At 45.5% G+C, this 17962-nt stretch overlaps 1 protein-coding gene and 1 non-coding gene across 2 annotated transcripts in view; both read right to left on the bottom strand.

Moving 5' to 3' along the window:
• Window positions 1-17938, bottom strand: part of Cpsf3 (cleavage and polyadenylation specific factor 3) — a 28568-nt gene extending 10630 nt beyond the window's left edge. Inside the window, exons 1-11 of the mRNA XM_028777759.1 lie at window positions 17695-17938; window positions 13664-13727; window positions 12931-13028; window positions 11592-11720; window positions 9733-9910; window positions 8240-8329; window positions 6950-7100; window positions 4955-5130; window positions 4111-4269; window positions 3156-3302; window positions 108-260 (exon numbers count right to left, since the gene is read on the bottom strand). Of these exons, the coding sequence (XP_028633592.1) occupies window positions 108-260; window positions 3156-3302; window positions 4111-4269; window positions 4955-5130; window positions 6950-7100; window positions 8240-8329; window positions 9733-9910; window positions 11592-11720; window positions 12931-13028; window positions 13664-13727; window positions 17695-17744 (1395 nt within the window). The 5' untranslated portion in view covers window positions 17745-17938. The remainder of the gene's footprint in view (window positions 1-107; window positions 261-3155; window positions 3303-4110; window positions 4270-4954; window positions 5131-6949; window positions 7101-8239; window positions 8330-9732; window positions 9911-11591; window positions 11721-12930; window positions 13029-13663; window positions 13728-17694) is intronic.
• LOC114629724 lies at window positions 16219-16347 on the bottom strand. The gene has a single exon (XR_003712714.1). It is a non-coding gene; the product is annotated as a small nucleolar RNA SNORA21 (small nucleolar RNA).
• Window positions 17939-17962: the final 24 nt, after the last annotated feature.

Below are 17962 nucleotides of genomic sequence, written 5' to 3'. Positions count from 1 at the left end.
TCTCTCTCTCTCTCTCTCTCTCTCTCTCTCTCTCTCTCTCTCTCTCTCTCTCTCAACTTATCTCCCTGAAAAGCACACAGTCAGGGTCAGCACCTGCTGCCTTGTACCTTGGCGAGCTTCTCTCCCCTGAAGTTCAGGGTCACGGCCTCTGTGTTCCGAGGATTGTGAACCTCGATGTGAACTTCATCATTATCTTCATATTCTCGAATGAGCGCTGCTTTCAGCCTGGCCATTTCGTTCTGTTCCCCATGGACTAAAATCTGCGCAGAGTAAGATGTGACAGTATGAAGAAACATGATCCACCACGGTGAAAGCTGTCTTTAAGAACATCAGTTAATTCATGAAATAGAGAACTTTACTGATGTAATATTCCTTTCTTCTTAGACTTTATTTATTTATTTATTTGTTTATTTATTTATTTCTCTGTGTGTATGCGTGTGTCTATATGTGAGTGCTAGAGCCAAAGATGTCCTCTGAAGGACAGGAGGCACTCTGAATCACACTGAGCCACCTCTCCAAACCCAGCTTCCTGGTCTTAAGACCCAAACTTCACCCCTTAAACTTGTGTGGCACGCTTTTCTCTGTCTGGATCCTAGGCACACCTGCTTTATGAATGAGTAAAGGGCGCCTTTAATCCCAGCACTTGGGAGGCAGAGGCAGGCGGATTTCTGAGTTCGAGGCTAGCCTGGTCTACAGAGTGAGTTCCAGGACAGCCAGGGCTACACAGAGAAACCCTGTCTCGAAAAATCAAAAAAGAAAGAAAAAAAATGAATGAGTAAAGGGACTGCTCTAAGCACTAACTGGACACACAGCCTCAGTCATCGGTCATCTCTAGCTCCCATGATCACATCAACAGCTGAACCAGATGGCCTCCACAGTCCTTCCAGCTTAAAGTGCACATTTTATTTTGCTCTTGCTAAGAAAATATCCAATTTTCTTCAGGTTTCTTATAGTTTCTTGTTTATTAAAGCAACTGCAAATGAGATGCTTCAGAACCAAATGCAGTGTTTTAGAGGTGTCTACCTCTTCTGCACCTGCTGTCAGTCTCTGCTTTTAGTGCCTCTGTCCTTCTGTGGCAGGCACCCAGCACTTAGCCTACAGACCACTGGTAGAGAGCTTCTATCTGGCTTATGAAAACATTACTTCAAGTCAAAGGCTCATCTCACTGGGGTGAAAGGCTCAGTCTGAGCTGCCTAAACACTAACCATAGCATTGTGTACTGTGTAACCCTGATCAAGCTACCCAACACATCCGCTGCCCAGGGCCACAACAGCATTCTTTTTTCTTTTTTAAATTTATTTTTTATTTATATGAATATACTACAGCTGTCTTCAGACACACTGGATTGGCTCCCATTACAGATGGTTGTCAGCCACCATGTGGTTGCTGGGAATTGAACTCAGGACCTCTGGCAGGGCAGTCAGTGCTCTTAACCAATGAGCCATCTCTCCATCCTCCACAACAGCATTCTATGTGAAGACTGAGCAGGCAGATGCATAAGATACACGTGGATCCTGACACTCTGTAAGCAGCAAGTATAGGCTACTGCTACTAGACCTGTAATTTCATGTGCAGCCACAGTCAATAGTGCTGGTTATTAGAATGTAAACAGCTAGTCCCAACTCAAGGCACAGACAGAACCAGACAGCACCAAGGCAATGCAGCAGCAGCAGCAGCAGCAGCAGCAGCAGCAGCAGCAGCAGCAGAGAAAGCAGAATAGTTTCCTGACCTGGCCTGAAAGTACAGAGTAGTATCCTTAAAATACACATACACCAGAACACATAAAACACATAGATACCAGAAACATGTGGTAGGATCTACACTGTGCTCAAATTATATAGGCTACATATGATGCTGAGGAGGAGAGTGACTGTCTCCATGAAGTCTGTTCTTTAGGTGAAGAGGGAAAACACCAAGGAGGACCAGTCTTCTGCAAGTGCTCCAAAGCTAAGGACACTACCAGCCACTAGATGTCGCTCACACTAGCCAGATGGATAAACAACAGACTATTGCTCTAAACCTTGAAAACACATGATTCTGCTTACAGAATACTGAGAACTGTCAGACTCAGAGACACAGTAAGCAATGAGAGGGAAACTGGGGGCACGCAGGAAGGAGGAGAACAGGGCACAGGCTTCCGCTTGGGTAGCAGAAAGTTCAAAACCTGGACTGGGGGTGGCTGTGCCAAGAGTGTAGATGATGCCACTGAATTCCATACTTAAAACTAGTGACAGCTGCAACTGCATGCTGTATATTTTTTTGGCACAGTAAAAATATTTGACAAAGAAACAAAAGACACCAACAAAAGTCTATATCCTTTAAGCAAGTTTTCAGATCACTGGGAGGATCTGATCTATTTTTATGGACACTTGTTCCACTTCCAATTAAAAACACCTAATTGTCTTCAGCTTCAATCCCTCCAATCCATGGAGCCTTATTTTATTCATTATTATCACCATCACGTGAGCGTATGATGGGGGGGCGGGAAGTGCACTGTCTCAGCATGCACCTAGAAGTTGGGGGCAGCTCTGCTCAGTTCTCCTTCTACCGCCACACATGCTGAGGCAAGCCCCTTTCCCCAGCTCGCTAGCTCATTATTATTGCTTTTGTGATACTTAAAAATATAAACAAGTTATGCTAACACATAAGGAACTAACACAGTATGTGTTTACATTTGTACCTATTAAACCTTAAACATTTACTATGACTTTCTCTTCTGTGAAAATGGCTTATAACAATATAAAGCATACTAGATGTGTATCAAGCAGTCTCTCTTTCTTCCTGCACAATGACCTTATAAAGTGCTATCACCCTTATTTATATAAAGTGCAAAGAGGCTCCACAACTTGCCAGATACACAGCAAGCAAAGGAACGAGTCAGGGGTTCGATGTCAGTAGTCATACGCTCAAGCCTGGCACTCAGGCTGTTAGAGAGGTAGCAGAAGACAGAGAGAACACTAGAATAGGTTGGTGCGTCTGCAGGAGTCTGTAACATGAGGACACCCAGGGCAGGGGGCCTAAGTCGAGGGGAAGAGCAAAGGTTACACCAAGTCCAAGTAGAATGCTCTGCTCATAAAGGAACACAGAGCTGGCTTTGCGGGAGCCCCGTGGGTTTCATGCAGCTTTAGTACTACACATGGAATTCACAGACTAACCACGTGAGGCGGCTTCAGAGCACGAATAAATTCACTGGTTTGCTGGTAATCTGTGTGAGCAGAGAAAGAAATGTAATCAACCGACATTTTCAGTGGCAACTTCTGTCCAGACATGGTAGTGATTTCTTCAGGTTCAGACATGATGTGCTGTTGGAAACAAATACAAGAAAAACAGATTTTGCAATTAGATAAGAGAAGGTGCACTGTTGTTCCTTCTTGCACATTCACGATCTCTAATGTTAACTTCTCGAACTTCACCATGAATGTCATTCTGATGTTCTTGACTTAGCAAGTAGCAAACACTTATGGTTTTCACTGGGAAAATATTTAATCAGAAGGTCAGATGATTAAGTAGGACCTGGTGCATCCAACGCTGGAGGGAAGCCTGCAATTGTAAATAAAGCTGCACCCAGCTGCTGTACAGCTTTTCTCATGCTAATCCCGCAGGACAGACACACCTCTAGTCTGGAGTCAGCTGAGCAAGTGACCAGCAGTAACCAACAGTGACCAGCAGGCTCTCTAACAACTTCATAGAATGTGGCAAAGGAGGAAAATGATCAGAACAAGAAACCACAGTCTATTTTTAAATTAAAACAGATGTTAACAGCAAGAAGACAAGAGAGCACGCTTGCCTGGACGCCCATTATTGCCTTTAAGGTTGTGCAGTGTACTCTACAATGTGTACATCCTACGCTAAGTACAGCCATTTTATACCAGACTAGAGATGGCAGTCAGCCCTGACGCATTACACAGCTCTGTAAAAGTCCAGGTCACCGTTGTGTACCCCTCATCTGAAAGATCTAGTATTTTTGAGCAAAAATGTCTGAGGCAGCACCACTGGTAAAGCCTATGCAAATGACCCGAGTCCACAAGCACAGGGCCTGAGCAGGACTTCTGCCAGCATTACGATGAAATATCGACCCCCCCCCCCCCGCACCCCAAGACGGTAACTGACCTTGGCAAGTGTCCCTTCCACACAGTACCCTGCGATGATGACGCCATTTCTCTTATCTGTACACCAGCTCTCAAACAGCTCTCTGGATAAGCCGTTCTGAATCATGCCTGGTGAGGCCATCACAACACTGGGGCCAATGTCGTCAAAGTGATCCATGCTCTGAGAGACAAAGGAAGGGTTAAAGCATCACCGTCAGCAGGCTGGTCAAACAGGCTCTACTTACCATAACCACCCTTCTGCATGGGCCGTGGTAAGACTAGCTAGCACTGTGTGTTTAAGTGCCATATTACAAAATTAAATGTGCTGGCCATGGTGGTGAATATCTTTAATATCGGTACTTGGGAGCCAATGGAAGGCAAATCTCTGAGTTCAAGGTCAGCTTGGTCTATAGAGTGAGTTCAGCCAGGGCTATGTAGGGAGACCCTGTCTCAAAAAAATAAAAACCAAAACCAAACAACCAAAATTAAAACATGTTATTTGAAAAGCATTTAGTCATAATATACCTTAAATTAAATCCGGTTCTACTAATTCTTGGGACAAAAACATAAATTCCTACATGGAATTTGTAATGCCAATCAAAGAGGCTCAGATGTGAACAACAGAATCTAAATCTGTAACCTGCCATATTCCTCCTGTCAGGACTTTCTTCCTATGGCAGGAGAGATTCAAGTTTACTGCTGTGCACTGAGGAAGTGTGGGGACCCCGAGCAAGGGCAAGCTGGACCCCAGTGAGTCCCAGCACTGTGAAGCTGGCTGGAGAGCGGAGAGCCCCCAGCAGCAGTGTGCTCACCCCTCCCCCACTGCCCACCCCCCAGCATGCCTCCCCTCGCTCCAGAAGCATCACCTTGAGGTTGCTGATGTGCTTGAAAACAAAGGGGTTGTTGATGTTGATCTGCTTCCGGATCTTGTCATTCATGGCGTTCACGTAGGTCTGGTACACGGCCATGCACTTCTTAGCCAGAGACGAGGCGTAGTATATGGGGATGTCGTGCAGCTCCGGGTGGTTCTGCCAGTACTCATCTGCAGTTTCACAGAGGAAGCGTCACTCGGCAGCAGGCGAGGTAAGCAATTCAAGTCATGACAACAATAACTTTAAAACATCTGAACTGAGAAACGAAGTACCACACAACTGTATTTTAATGAGTGCATCAAATCTCCCCTGAGCCTTACTAATGTAAACTACAAATCTAACTAGCAATATAAAATCTAAAAATAAAACAAAGTTGTGGTCACAGATCAAAAATATAAACTCTTTAACAACTGCTTCATTTTATATTTATACTGATTCATTTTTTTGTTTGTTTGTTTTGTTTTTTGTTTTTCAAAATCAGTTTCTCTGTGTAGCCCTGGCTGTCCTGGAACTTATTATATAGACCAGACTGGTCAAGACCACACAGAGTTCCACCTGCCTCTGCCTCCCGAGTACTTGTACAGGTTTTAATGTAATTATTATTTCAAACAACTGCTTATTGAATAATACCACATAATGGTATTTCTAAAAACTTTCACACGAGCTGCTCATTGCTAATTAATGACAGCTGGGAACAAAATACTTTCACTTGAAGGCCTTTCCTTCCTGTTTCTAGGGAAAACCTCACTAAATGCCAGCATTTTATAAACATGCTGCCCAGGTTTGTCTAGTCTGAAAGGGCTTAGGAGCTGGAGTGCACACGAGGTACACAGGACGGTCACAGTAAGATGCCATTCCTTGCTTGTCTGCACCCAGGTGCCTGGATGGCTGACATTTTATCCGTGACAGCACTGAGCCACCTTCACTCTCCTGCTCTTTGCTGGTTATGACAGCTTTTCACTCTACATTTTGATGAACCAACTTGCCTAACCATCAGGTTCAGAGGACAGAACTGAACAAGCACAATCTCCATGAAGGACTGCTGTGTCCTTGAGAGGCGTCAGTCTATCTTCCCTTGCCTGTTTCCCAGTCCTGTAACAAGAACGCTGTTGGTCCCTATCCCAGAGATTCGAGCACTGAGAGCCGAGGACAGGCACCTCTACTTCACACACCCACTGTGAGCGCAGGCCCTGACAGAATCCTGGCAGTTCAAGCTCAGGGGGATCAGTGAGCACAAACACACGCCCCTCGCAGTACAAAGCTATGCACACCGACTGAAGTCTTCGGAAGACACTCAGAGAAGCAGACCACAGCCACTCACCTTCCTATTACTCCTTCCTGTTTGTGTCTTTATCTACACAGACCATAGGATGGGTAGTTTTTCAGTCTCATTTTTCTTTTTTTTTGCAGGGAGTGTGTGTGTGGGGAAATACTTAATGTTCTGTGAAAACTCTATACTCTGTCCTCTAACTCAGCTTCTTATGTTCACTGACGTGGTATTTCCTGAAAATACTACAATGATGAAAGTTCAGGCCTGAGACCCAGTACTTGGAGACTCTGGGCTAATGTGAGCTACACAGTAAGACCTTATCTGAAACAATCAATCAATCAATCAAACAACCAAACAAACCCTTAGATACAATAGCAAGGACTAAGAGGACAAATGCCTCTAGCTATCTCTCGTCCCCTCCTGGAAGTGTCACAGCTGGTCTACATGTGCCCATCCTGGAGAGCTTCTGACACTGAAGGGAACCAGAAAGGCATGCCAGGTTGGTCCCAGCAGCACCAGATATGAGGTGCTGTTTTCCCTCAACTCTCACCAGCACCAGGTCCCCAAGTTGCCCCTGTAGCACTGGGGATTGAACCTGGGGTCTCGTGCATGTTGGACAGGCACTCTGCCGCTGAGCTACACCTTCAGTCCCTAAACTGCAGTTTTAAATAAAGAGAAAATGCTGTATCCAAGGCTGAGAGAGTAAGTCACCCAAATACCTAGAATCAGGAGCAGCTCCTGAGCTCTTCCGAGAGCAAAGACAGGAATGAGCCCTCTGCCCCCTCTGTTGACAATGTCGTGCACAGTGTTGCAGAATCTTGCCTCTCGCTCTTCACGCTTCTCATGGATATGGGTCCCATACGTAGACTCCTAAATAACAGATTAGATATGTAAGACTAAGACCAGCCACTCGGAGAGTTCAGAGCTTAAGCATTAAGGAAAAGCCGAGGCTGACATTCATTTCTTCAGAAACAAGGCATTCCCCTGAGCATGTTATACTAGTAACTAGAAAAAAGAAAATAACATCAGAACTCAAATCTTACCAAGAATGTTACAGAAATGGAGTCAGGGATCACTATAAAGTATTCCTTCTTCCCTCAAGGTAACCTTTTTTCTCCTACCATGGAGAAGTCAAAGCCTTCTAAGTATCAGTAGGTAATGTATCTCAGGCTTGTATTCAAGAACACCTGCCCTGGGCCATAGTCAGAGAAGCTCTGCTCGACAGCACAAGTCACATGAAAGAAGCTACTTGTCCCCAGGGTTGAAAAACATCTTCCCCAGTTTAAGGTTGGTGCCTGTGCTGAGAACCCGGCCATGCCACAAGGAATCCACTCTGGATGTTGCCCAGGGACAACAACGTGCAGGGGCTCCTCATACTTCAGCAGCTATGTGCCCAAGCCACAGCCATGGGGACCAAAGGTACTTGATGTTCTTGTGTGTATGACAGGCCCAGAAGATGACCATTCCCTGACACTGTCAACCATCAGTCCCCTCAAAATTGCTTCTGAGGATAGTTCATTCTTTTGTTTCCTCAAGACTAGCAAACTAATTGAATGTGTCAAGTACCCCACGGAAAAGGCCAAAGCCATTGGCATAACAAAGGCAGTGGGGCCATCTCTAAAACCATTTAATATGTTCTCCTAACAAACTCACCTAGAGAATGATATACAGGTAGCAGGAAGGCCCACCCTGTCTCCTCATGCTGCAGAGACAGACCATGGTCTAAAACTAAATTAGCATGAATGCACTGTACAGCAACAGGGAGAGACGAAAAGGGGCCAAGAAAATCCTCATATGAACAAACCACAGACACCCATCAAGGACGTCAGGGCCGTGTGACACTGTCCATCAAGGACGTCAGGGCCGTGTGACACTGTCCATCAAGGATGTCAGGGCCATGTGTGACACTGTCCATCAAGGATGTCAGGGCCGTGATACTGATTTGTTTTCCACTAGAAGAAGTTGAGGTTTACGTTACACTAACTGTAATGTAGTCCACTAATACTTACAATGATCAGGATGTCCGGCTTAATGTTAGGAATCTCAGCGGCCATCAGGTGTCTGTCTTCCTGTCGTGAGAAATCACCTGTATACAGAAGCTGTGAAGACACAGAATTAGAAGATCAAGACTTAGGAAAGGCTGCTCCTACAGCAAGCAGTTGCACCCTCAAGTGAAAGAGAAAAACTGAACTTAAAAAAATAAAACTCGCCAGCCTAACACCTAAGCAATTTTAGACGCAGTGCCTGCATCTAATTCTAAATGTGTAAGTTAAGTTACTAAAGACACTGTGTTTCAATTAGTAAACCTAACTTTCCAGAAAATTATATTCCATAATCAACCCTCAAAGATAAGCTACACATCAGTACTAGCAGGGCCAAATTCCAAATGAGAATTCAGATCTACACTCTGCTATTTCCTGCTGACTTTTGGTGCCCTGGAGCAGCACAAGAATGAGCAATGTGGTGACACTGTTTGACTAGGAGTGCAGACATTTCACACAGATGGGCAACAACAATGTTTCAGTAAACCACGTTTTTCTTTTCTAAAGCAGAATCACTAAAATCTTTTGAGAAGCCATGCCTTCCCCTCTAGCAGCTGGCTAGCTGATTCTGGTGTATAGCCAGAGTGTAGACAGATGTCCTGAGTCTAGAATCCCAGGGCCAACAAGAAGGCTCAGCCAGTAAAGGTACCTGCTGCCAAGCCTGATGACCTGAGTTCAATCCCTGGGACTGCCATGGTTGAAGAAACCAACTCTTTCAAGTTGTCTTCTTACTACACACACCTACACACAATCAATCTCTCCCTCTCCCTCTCCCTCTCTTGCTCTCCCCCTCTCTAGCATGCACGCACATGTGTAACCACATGCACCCCACACTAATAAACTATGGAGAGCCCTTGGTCCACCCGGGTTTTCACAACTTCACTGACATTCCCACCTCCCTCTCCTCAACACAGCGGCGCAATTCTGTGCTGAACCAACCCTTCACTTCTACAGGTCCCTGCTCAGGTGCTTATCTGAGTCCTTCCAAGTCAAGGACACAAACACAAACCATGTTTTACTTCAGGTAACGTTAACAGTACTGTGTGTGCTGGTGGGTAGGTAGGTGCATGCCACAGCATGTGTGGGGAGGTGGAGGGCGACTTTGGGGAGCTGGTTCTTTCCTTTTATCACGTGTTCTAGGAACTGAGCTAGGCCTACAGGCTTGTACAGAAAGCACCTTTACATGGTTAGCCATCCTGCCCACCATGTTTTAGTTTTAAACAGAAGCAGTGGCAGAAGGTTTCCCCGACCTAGTTTTCTGACGGATACTGAAGGAAGCCTGTGGTGGGCTGGGGAACTTGCTGTTATGATGGAGAAGGATTATCCTCAAAGAATCAACAGTGACTTATCGGTTTCAGTGTTCAGACATTCTACAAATCTTAGGGAAGTTTCTACACCTCTCAGGGGCATGAAACTCTGCACTGACTCCTTGGGGAGAAGGGGCCCAAGCTAGAGCGTACCTTCACACCAGCAATCTCTATCATAAACATAGCTGCTCCCAGGACGTGGCCGGCATGGTAACACCAGAACTTGATTCCTGCAACTTCCTTAACTTCATGGAAATTGATGGTTTCAATTTTGTCCATGCTTTCTTCCAAGTCTGTCTCAGTGTATAGCATGTCATCTGCTGATATATTGCTGAAATTATAGGTGACATATGGATAAAATAATTTCTTAACGTCACAGGACACAGGGGTGGGGTACAGTCAGGGACAGAGCATTTGCCACAATGCACAAGGCTCCAGGTTCACTGCCCATACTGAAAACAAAACAGCAACAAACCCCAGTGTTAGAATCTCCAGTATTTTCTATAATTATGATAAAACAGTGTGCACAGCTGCAAAGCTTAACTGTGAGCTAGGCATGACTCAAAGCTGCCCTGACTTTAAGGAGATCTCAGCACACTAAGATGGAGTATTCTGCACATTTATCATTTGGAAGCACTGGAGACTGGAGTTCAAGGTATGGATGCCAGGCAGGTGCTGCACCACAGAACTACACTCTTTCTGTTGTTTTGTGACGATAGGGTCTTACTAAGTTGCTCATGCTGACCTTGTGTCTTAAGGTATCCACTGCTATAGAAAGACACCACGACCAAGGCAACTCTTATAAAGGAAAATATTTCACTGGAGCTGGCTTATAGTTTCAGAGGTTTAGTCTATAATCATCATGGTGGGAAGCATGGCATCTCGCAGGCAGACCTGGTGCTGGAGGAGCCAAGAGTTCTACATCTTGATCCAAAGACAGTCAGGAGGAGACTACTGTGTTTCATACAGAAAGTGGCTTAAGGATATATATGAGACCTTAAAGCCTGCTTACACAGTGATGTTCTTCCTCCAACAAGGTCACACCTCCTAATAGTGCCACTCCCCATGGGCTAAGCATTCAAACGCATGAGTCCATGGAGATCAAACCTATTCAAACTACCACACCTTGACCTTGTAATCTTCCTGTATGAGCCTGAGCAGGAATCATGGGCTTGTGCTACGAGTCCCAGCTATACAATTCATTCTTTAATACAGTATTTCTCAATTTCTTCCTCTCCGACATTCCTGGGAGAATAATGTTCGTACACAAACATATAGCAGAGATTCTCCACTGGCCCTAGGAAAAGACCTCTCTCAAGTTAAGTATAACTAATCACTTGGAAATTATATAATGAACTTCACACAGACTCTGTAGCCACACTGGATGGGTTCACAGGTCAGCTGTCTCTTACTGAGACTGCTTAGGGAAATAACCTCTTTGTGCTTTGCTGGCACTGTCTGACAAATGGGACTGACAGCAGAGCTGGCCTCATGAGTTGGCAAGGGTTACAGGGTGTGAACACTGAGGTCTGTGGTACTTACTCGATGGAAGCACTGACGTTACACAGCTTTCCATTCCTTTGTAGTTTCATATGAAGAGTAACAAACACCTTTTGAAATGCGCCCAAATTAGAGCCATCGTCACACTGCAGTTGTCACAAACATGATGTACAGGAGTGGACATTTCTCTTACAACTGGTGCCAACTTCCCCAGAGAACAGCTTTGCTTACAGCAATATTCTCTGGTCAGACTGTCCAAACAAAAGCTCCCCTGTGTATCACTGCTTAAGGTAGCCAGTCTTAAGTAATAAAACATCCAAGTGCTAGTTACAGAGCATTTCTATCAGACCTTTTGAGTTCTAGATTTGGTTCTATGTTTGAAAGGATGCAAACTAAAGTCGGATGGTGCTGATGTACAAGGAAGGCGTATCCTGGAGCTGGATCACAGCATCCTTCTGCGTCTTGAACTGCAAGTACTGGAGGAGCCTATGGAACCCAGTGAAGTGACTTACCTGACTTTGACATAGTCTGAGAGGAGCCATCTATAAATAGCTTTTGTGGCGTGGGTCATAAATGTCCGTCCTTTGAAACTTGTCTTCTGAAGGAACCAGGGCAGGGCTCCACAGTGATCCAAATGGAAACTGACAAAGAAACAGGGCCATCAGGGCTTTAGATACCAGAGGCCAGCACTGCTCCAATTCCTGCTCAACGGACAGAACTGTGCTAAGCACACGGGGCTGCTGTGAGAAGACCGGGAATGCGTGTCAGTTCTTTCCTTCTAGCATGGGGCCTGGGGTCAGACTCCCATCAGGCTTGGCGGCTAGCACCATCCTCCGTTCTTCTAGTACCATCCTCTGTTCTTGGGATGCCCCTCTACTCATCAGTGAGTAATCAGAAGGAAAAGAACGTGAACCAAATCTACACTCAACAGCCAGAATTATAACAATTTAGGGAAATATATTTGAAATCTACCACCACGTCTTTTTTCTCCTTTTTTCTCTGTGTAGCCCTGGCTGTCCTCGAACTCAAGAGATAGCCTCCCAAATGCTGGGATTAAAGGTATACACCACCACTGGCCAGCTTCACCACCTTTAAGTGAAATTTTTGAAGACAACAGTCTTGCTGTGTCACCTGTACTGGCTTCAGACTCAGCAATCCTCCAGCCTCAGCCTTCTGAGTGTTGGGACTACAGGTGTGTACCACCATACCCTCCTTAAGTGAAGCTATTACTGAGGAATGTGACAAGATAGCAAGAAGGTCCTGTGAGAGGGCTTCCTCTGTTTCCCACCTGAGGATGACCCACAGCAGACACGACAGCTCCCCCCTCCCCCAAGTCCCCACTGCCACATGTAGATGCTTCTTGGTTAACTTCTCTAGCCTGATGACAGAGCAGCACTGGTTTACACTTAGAAATCTGGTTTCATTCTTTTCAAAGTTTCATTTTATTTTATTTTTATTTTGAGACAGTCTCACTATGCAGCTCTGACTGACCTGCAGTTCACTGTATAGACCAGGTCTTAAACCCAGCTCACAAAGATCTGCCTGTCACTGCCTTCCAGTGCAGAGACTAAAGGCATGCAACACCAGTCCCAGTTTATAAAATAAACAAGTAACAAAATCTGACCAGCAAGATGGCTCAGAGGATAAAGGGCTTGCCAACAAGCAAGGCTGTCCTCTGATTCTCATGAACACTGTGGCAGATGCATGCTCACACATCTACCTGGACACACATGCACATGCACGCGCGCACACATACACAAAATGTAAACAAAAGCCCACACCAAAGCCTGGAAAGCCTGCTCCTCACAGCCAAGGCTTGACGAGAGGTGTTAGCTTTAAAGGGAAACTTACTGACTGATCAACAGAAGGTCAATCTCAGCCGGGTCGATGAGGTCGATGTAAGGAAGAGCATCCATTCCTTCCAGGCCAGGGTGGATCCCACAGTCCAGCTGAAGGAGGGAACCAACAAACAAAACCCATGACAACCTGCTACACATCTGAGAACGCGCATCCAGCAGACGGACACTGGGACCACGCTCGGAGGAGCCCAGTACATTCGCACTCAGAACAGCCTCACAAAAGCCAGGATGTGCCCACAGCAGGTCATATTTAGCAGCACAGATTTGCTGGGGTTGACCCTACAAATGAGTTCTTCCCCAAGTACTCTGCTAAGAAGTCGGCGGACACTTACAAGTTTGTAGGTTTGGAGCAATTCTCCCACGCGGGAGAGCACCACCAACACGTTCCTACAGGATGGTGACTGGGGATTTATGCTACAAGGTGTTACTTCCAAGTTAATAAATGCTTAAATGAGGGCTGGAGACATGGCTCAGAGGTTAACAGCACTGTCTGCTCTTCCAGAGGTCCCAAGGTCAATTTCACATGGTAGCTCACAACCATCTGTAATGGGATCCAATGCCTTCTTCTGGTGTGAGCTATATTTTACTCATATACATAAAATAAATAAATAAATCTTTAAAAATTTCTTAAAAAACAAAACACCAGACCGACCAAGAGAGCTAAAGAAGAATGGAGCATCAGGGAACTAGTACCAAGTGGCAATAACAGCAACAATAATAATTACCATGATTTTCCTTCCTTTGAACTCCAGAATAATACATGATCTTCCCACTTCTTGCCCAGCACCACTGCAAACAGTCAAGGGGAGAAATAAAGTGATTACAAAGCAATCAAGTAGCCCAGAGCTAGAACTGGAGGCACATACTGACAGCAGCAGCACCGGGGACCACGGCAAACACGTCAGTGTTCAGTATGGCCTGTCTCACTCCACCCCAGAAACATTCAACATACTTAATTCAAACTCTTTCACAACGAACTGCTGAGTTACAACAGGAGTCATTTAATTCCCAAGATAGGACAGTTCTAGAGGTCCAAACAGAGGATGAATGTCAGGGTAGACAAAGGCAAAAAGCAATCCTCGGGCAGGTGCTGTGGGAAGTTTAAGATGTAAACAAGCAGTCGAGTAATACTTCTGGAACAAAGCCATCACGTCAATGTTACCTTGAGCATCTTACCACGTAGCCTGGTCACCATGGTTTCAATCCTTCCCCTTCAGGCACACCTTAAGCTAAAAATAACAGCTTTTTGGATATTTTCCCCCAAATCTAGCTCATGATGAACTCTTAATTGTGGTACTAACGGCCTAGGATGAGTGTGTGTCTGAGAGTGATCAGATCTCAAAGACCTTGTGATCTAGCAGCAAATAGAGATGACATGGACCCTTACCCACTGGGCTAGCCACAGACTAAGAGAATAAGAAACAATAGGGATGTAATCCCAGCACTTGGGGGATAGACAGAGAATAAAGCTGTCCGGTGGGTAGAGCTCTGTGGATCTGGGGCCAGCCTGCCTGACTTACAGGGAGCTCCATGACAGCCAGGGTACATAGTGAGATTGTCTCAAAGAAATAAATGAATAAATTCCACGGTCATTTTTGTCTTCAATTAAAATTCCTTGATTTTTATCTCCATGATTCTCATGTTGTTCTTAAGCCAGCTTCCCCACAGAGCTGCCTGTCTGCATATCTCCCCTAAGCCCCATACTCCATTCACTAGCCTTTTCCAGCTACTTTTCTGAGATCATTCTTGCTGCGAGGTGCAAGCAGCTCTACTTGGTCCTTAATCCAACCAGTCCCCTTGGCAGCCATATCTTCCTTGCTTAAGTGCTCCTTCAAGCACTTCCTGACTTCTCTGAGTCCACACTCTGGTCTGTCTTGCTGACTTTCCCAGGTTTTTCTTTTCTTTTTTTTTCCTTCACTTGTCTGCCTTGGCTTTCACTGGCTTCTAAATGCTAATATCCCAAAGAGTCTCTCCTGGGCCCTCTTTCCAGCTTCATGGTCTTTCCACTCGTGCATCTGACATGCTGTTGAATTCAGAGTCAATGTCTGCAGTTCAAACTATTCTGAATTCTAGACCTCTGGTACATGTACCTGACATTTAAGCCTCTTTGCTGGGAGAGCTGTCAGGCACTTCATGTTTAATAGGCCAAGCTGGTTTTCACAAGTCCCTGGGCTGACTCTTTCTTCCTGGAGTCTTCTGCTCTCAGCTCTTGACACAACCGGCTGCTTTAGATCATCTGGGTCTCAGCTCAGGTTTCATTTTCTCAGACACTTTCTCAACTACCAAGTCTAAGTTATCCTTCACAGCAAGCCTCGCTCTGCCATCCTCATAATTGCAGGGCAACACAGGCTACATGAAGGTATTGTTTATGGTGTACTTCACACATTAAAATGGAAGCTCTATTAAGAAACATGTCTATCTTGTCCACTATGGTACTGCTATGGGGTCTGAAATGTTTGCCAAATGAATTAAAAACTCCCAAATCAGAAGCCTTAGAAATGCTGGGAAATAAACCAGGTACCAAGGGCCCATACGGCATAATTCTATTTATATAAAATGTCTCAAAAAGGCAAATCCACAGAGAAGGAGAATAGACTGGTGGTTGCTGAAGGCTTGGGAGGATGGAGAGACATGAGTGTGAAGCCTAAGGAGCTTTTAAAAAAGGGCAATGCAGATGTTCTGGGGTTGGGAAGGGCAATGCAGATGTTCTGGAGTTGGGTACCACGATCGTAATAAAGGTTATACAACTCTTCAAACACACTACAAACCAATGAAGCTCATCATGAGGGCACACTCCTGTAATCCTAACACTTGGCAAGAGAAATGCATTGGGTTTGTTCCAGGCCAGTGTGTGCTACACAGCCAGATCTTATGTTGACACAAAACATACAGATACATACACACGCCCAAGCAAACAAGCACATACTAGAGTGCACAGCTTTATAAGCTGTATGGTGAGTTACGTATTTACAGTTCCCACCAAGCAACAAAATCCAACTGCTTCCCCTGCTGCACCTCCTGTACAGAACCGAGGGACCTGAGATGTACCCTCTGCCCGTGTTCCGCCACTATCCCTTCAGATGACATCTGATCAGTTATAGATGCCTGAAGACTTTCTTTCTGAACTCCTCAAACCCATGCCTTCCTACTCAGTCACTCCTCACTTCACTGGCTACCAGCGCTCACCACTCAGAACTGGACCGCGACCGGACTCTACCACATTCTCTTCACTTCGTCCATGTTCTTATTCATCTGCCACACTCGAGTTGTTTTTTGTTTTTCTAGTCACAACACTGATTGAAGCAAACAACACGCTACCACTTCTCCTCTAAGTGATGTTTCCACTCTGCCCCTTCTTGACAGCTCAGTGGGTCACTAGCAAAAGGCCACCGAGTGCTTTTAAAAGGAGACGTAGCCACATTTTAATGTAGCGCCACTATATTACAGAGTTGCCTCAAATCTTCTGTTGGCTCACTGTAACTGGTGTGATAAACACTCACACTCTTTAGTACGTGCACAAGGTCCTTCCTAAGTGAACCCTGATAGCCTGCCCAACTCTATCTGCTCATCTGTTAACTGCAACCAAAGTAAAATTGGCCGTAAATCAGAACCTCTCGTGTTCATCTGGAACCTTGTGACTCCTACACTGTCTTTAATTTGTACCAACTCTTTAAGCCTTTGCTCGAACAATTACATTTCCAGGATGTGTGAGATCTGTCAGAAAGTAGTTTCCAACTTTTTTGAGATACAGCAGTGCTGACCTGTGCTCCTGAAACAGATGTCAAAATGAGCACTGAGCACTGCCCAAGAGCATCACTCCTCATGGTGAGTGTTGTTTTCCACATGAGGAAGTGGGTTCACTGAGGTTATTTCCGTATTAAACAGAAGAGTGGGTCTGACTCCAAGGTAGCTGTCTATTTTCACAAACTCATTCCAGCATTCCTCACTTTACAACTTCACCAAAGGAGTGAAATCACTGAACTCAGTCCATGCCTGGTGGTGTTGTTTGATATTTGCTTAGTGTATATAGGGGGATGACAGCAACACTTGGATACATTCATTGGTAAGTGCTCAGTAAACCGTACATTATGAACGGGTAAGAGACATAGTTTCCATCTTCTGAAAATGTACACATTCATGTGGTGCCAGCTAGGGTCTCACACTGAGCAACAATCTCGTGTAGGGTCTCATCGCTCATTCAATACGTTCTACTCCTTTAAATGTGTGAGGCAATTCTCTACAAAACATTCCAGAACACCATTTCCACTAAAACCAGTCTTTTATGGTGATTTAGCTCTTAATTTCTCTCGAAAACACCTCTGCTCTCCCCTCTCCAAATTCCTCCTACCTTCTGCTAAGGTCTGAGCTCTGAAAGTGCAACACTCACACGTCTTTAATTTCCCCGCCCATCTGAGCACGTGTAGGGGCCTGGAAAGGAGGCAAATGCAATTCTTCCTTACATTGTCCTCTATCTGTCAATTCCCTCAAGGCTTGCCCTGATGTACGAGATCCAGAATTGTGTTAATTGGCAACCCTTTCTTTATGAAAACGCCCCATGACCTGGATTTTTTTTTTCAACTCCGACATACCCTCCCCGAGACTGAAGGAAAAATGACATTCAACCTAGATGGCCCCTCGATCAACATTCTCCAAACCCCTTGAGCCTGAGAGGCTGGACCCGCAGCTGCCTCCGCGGGGGTCCCTCCAGGCTTTCACACATCCGGGGGCATCGCTCCCTCTCTAGCTCGTCCCTTACAGGGGTCGGATCAGCAGCTGGTCGCTCTCCTCTGCAGGAATCGCAGACATCCTGGCAGTCTCAGGAGCAGCGTGGACCACGAACCCGTCGTCGCAGTCTCTAAATTCAAAGCACAGCCACAGCGAACTAAGGAAGAAAAAAAAAACCCACCACCAACACACAACTTCCGGCGCTCTAGTGCTCTCGGAACTAGATTCGCCCCTCCAACTTCCGGTCCGAGAACGAGGTTCCCTTGGTTCCCTGAGGTGCGGTTAAGGAACTGGAGGCG

The sequence above is a fragment of the Grammomys surdaster genome, unplaced genomic scaffold, assembly GCF_004785775.1.
Source record: "Grammomys surdaster isolate TR1022 unplaced genomic scaffold, NIH_TR_1.0 314, whole genome shotgun sequence".
Taxonomy (NCBI): domain Eukaryota; kingdom Metazoa; phylum Chordata; class Mammalia; order Rodentia; family Muridae; genus Grammomys; species Grammomys surdaster.
The sequence above is the reverse complement of the archived record's forward strand: the minus strand, read 5'-3'. Positions and strand labels throughout refer to the sequence as shown.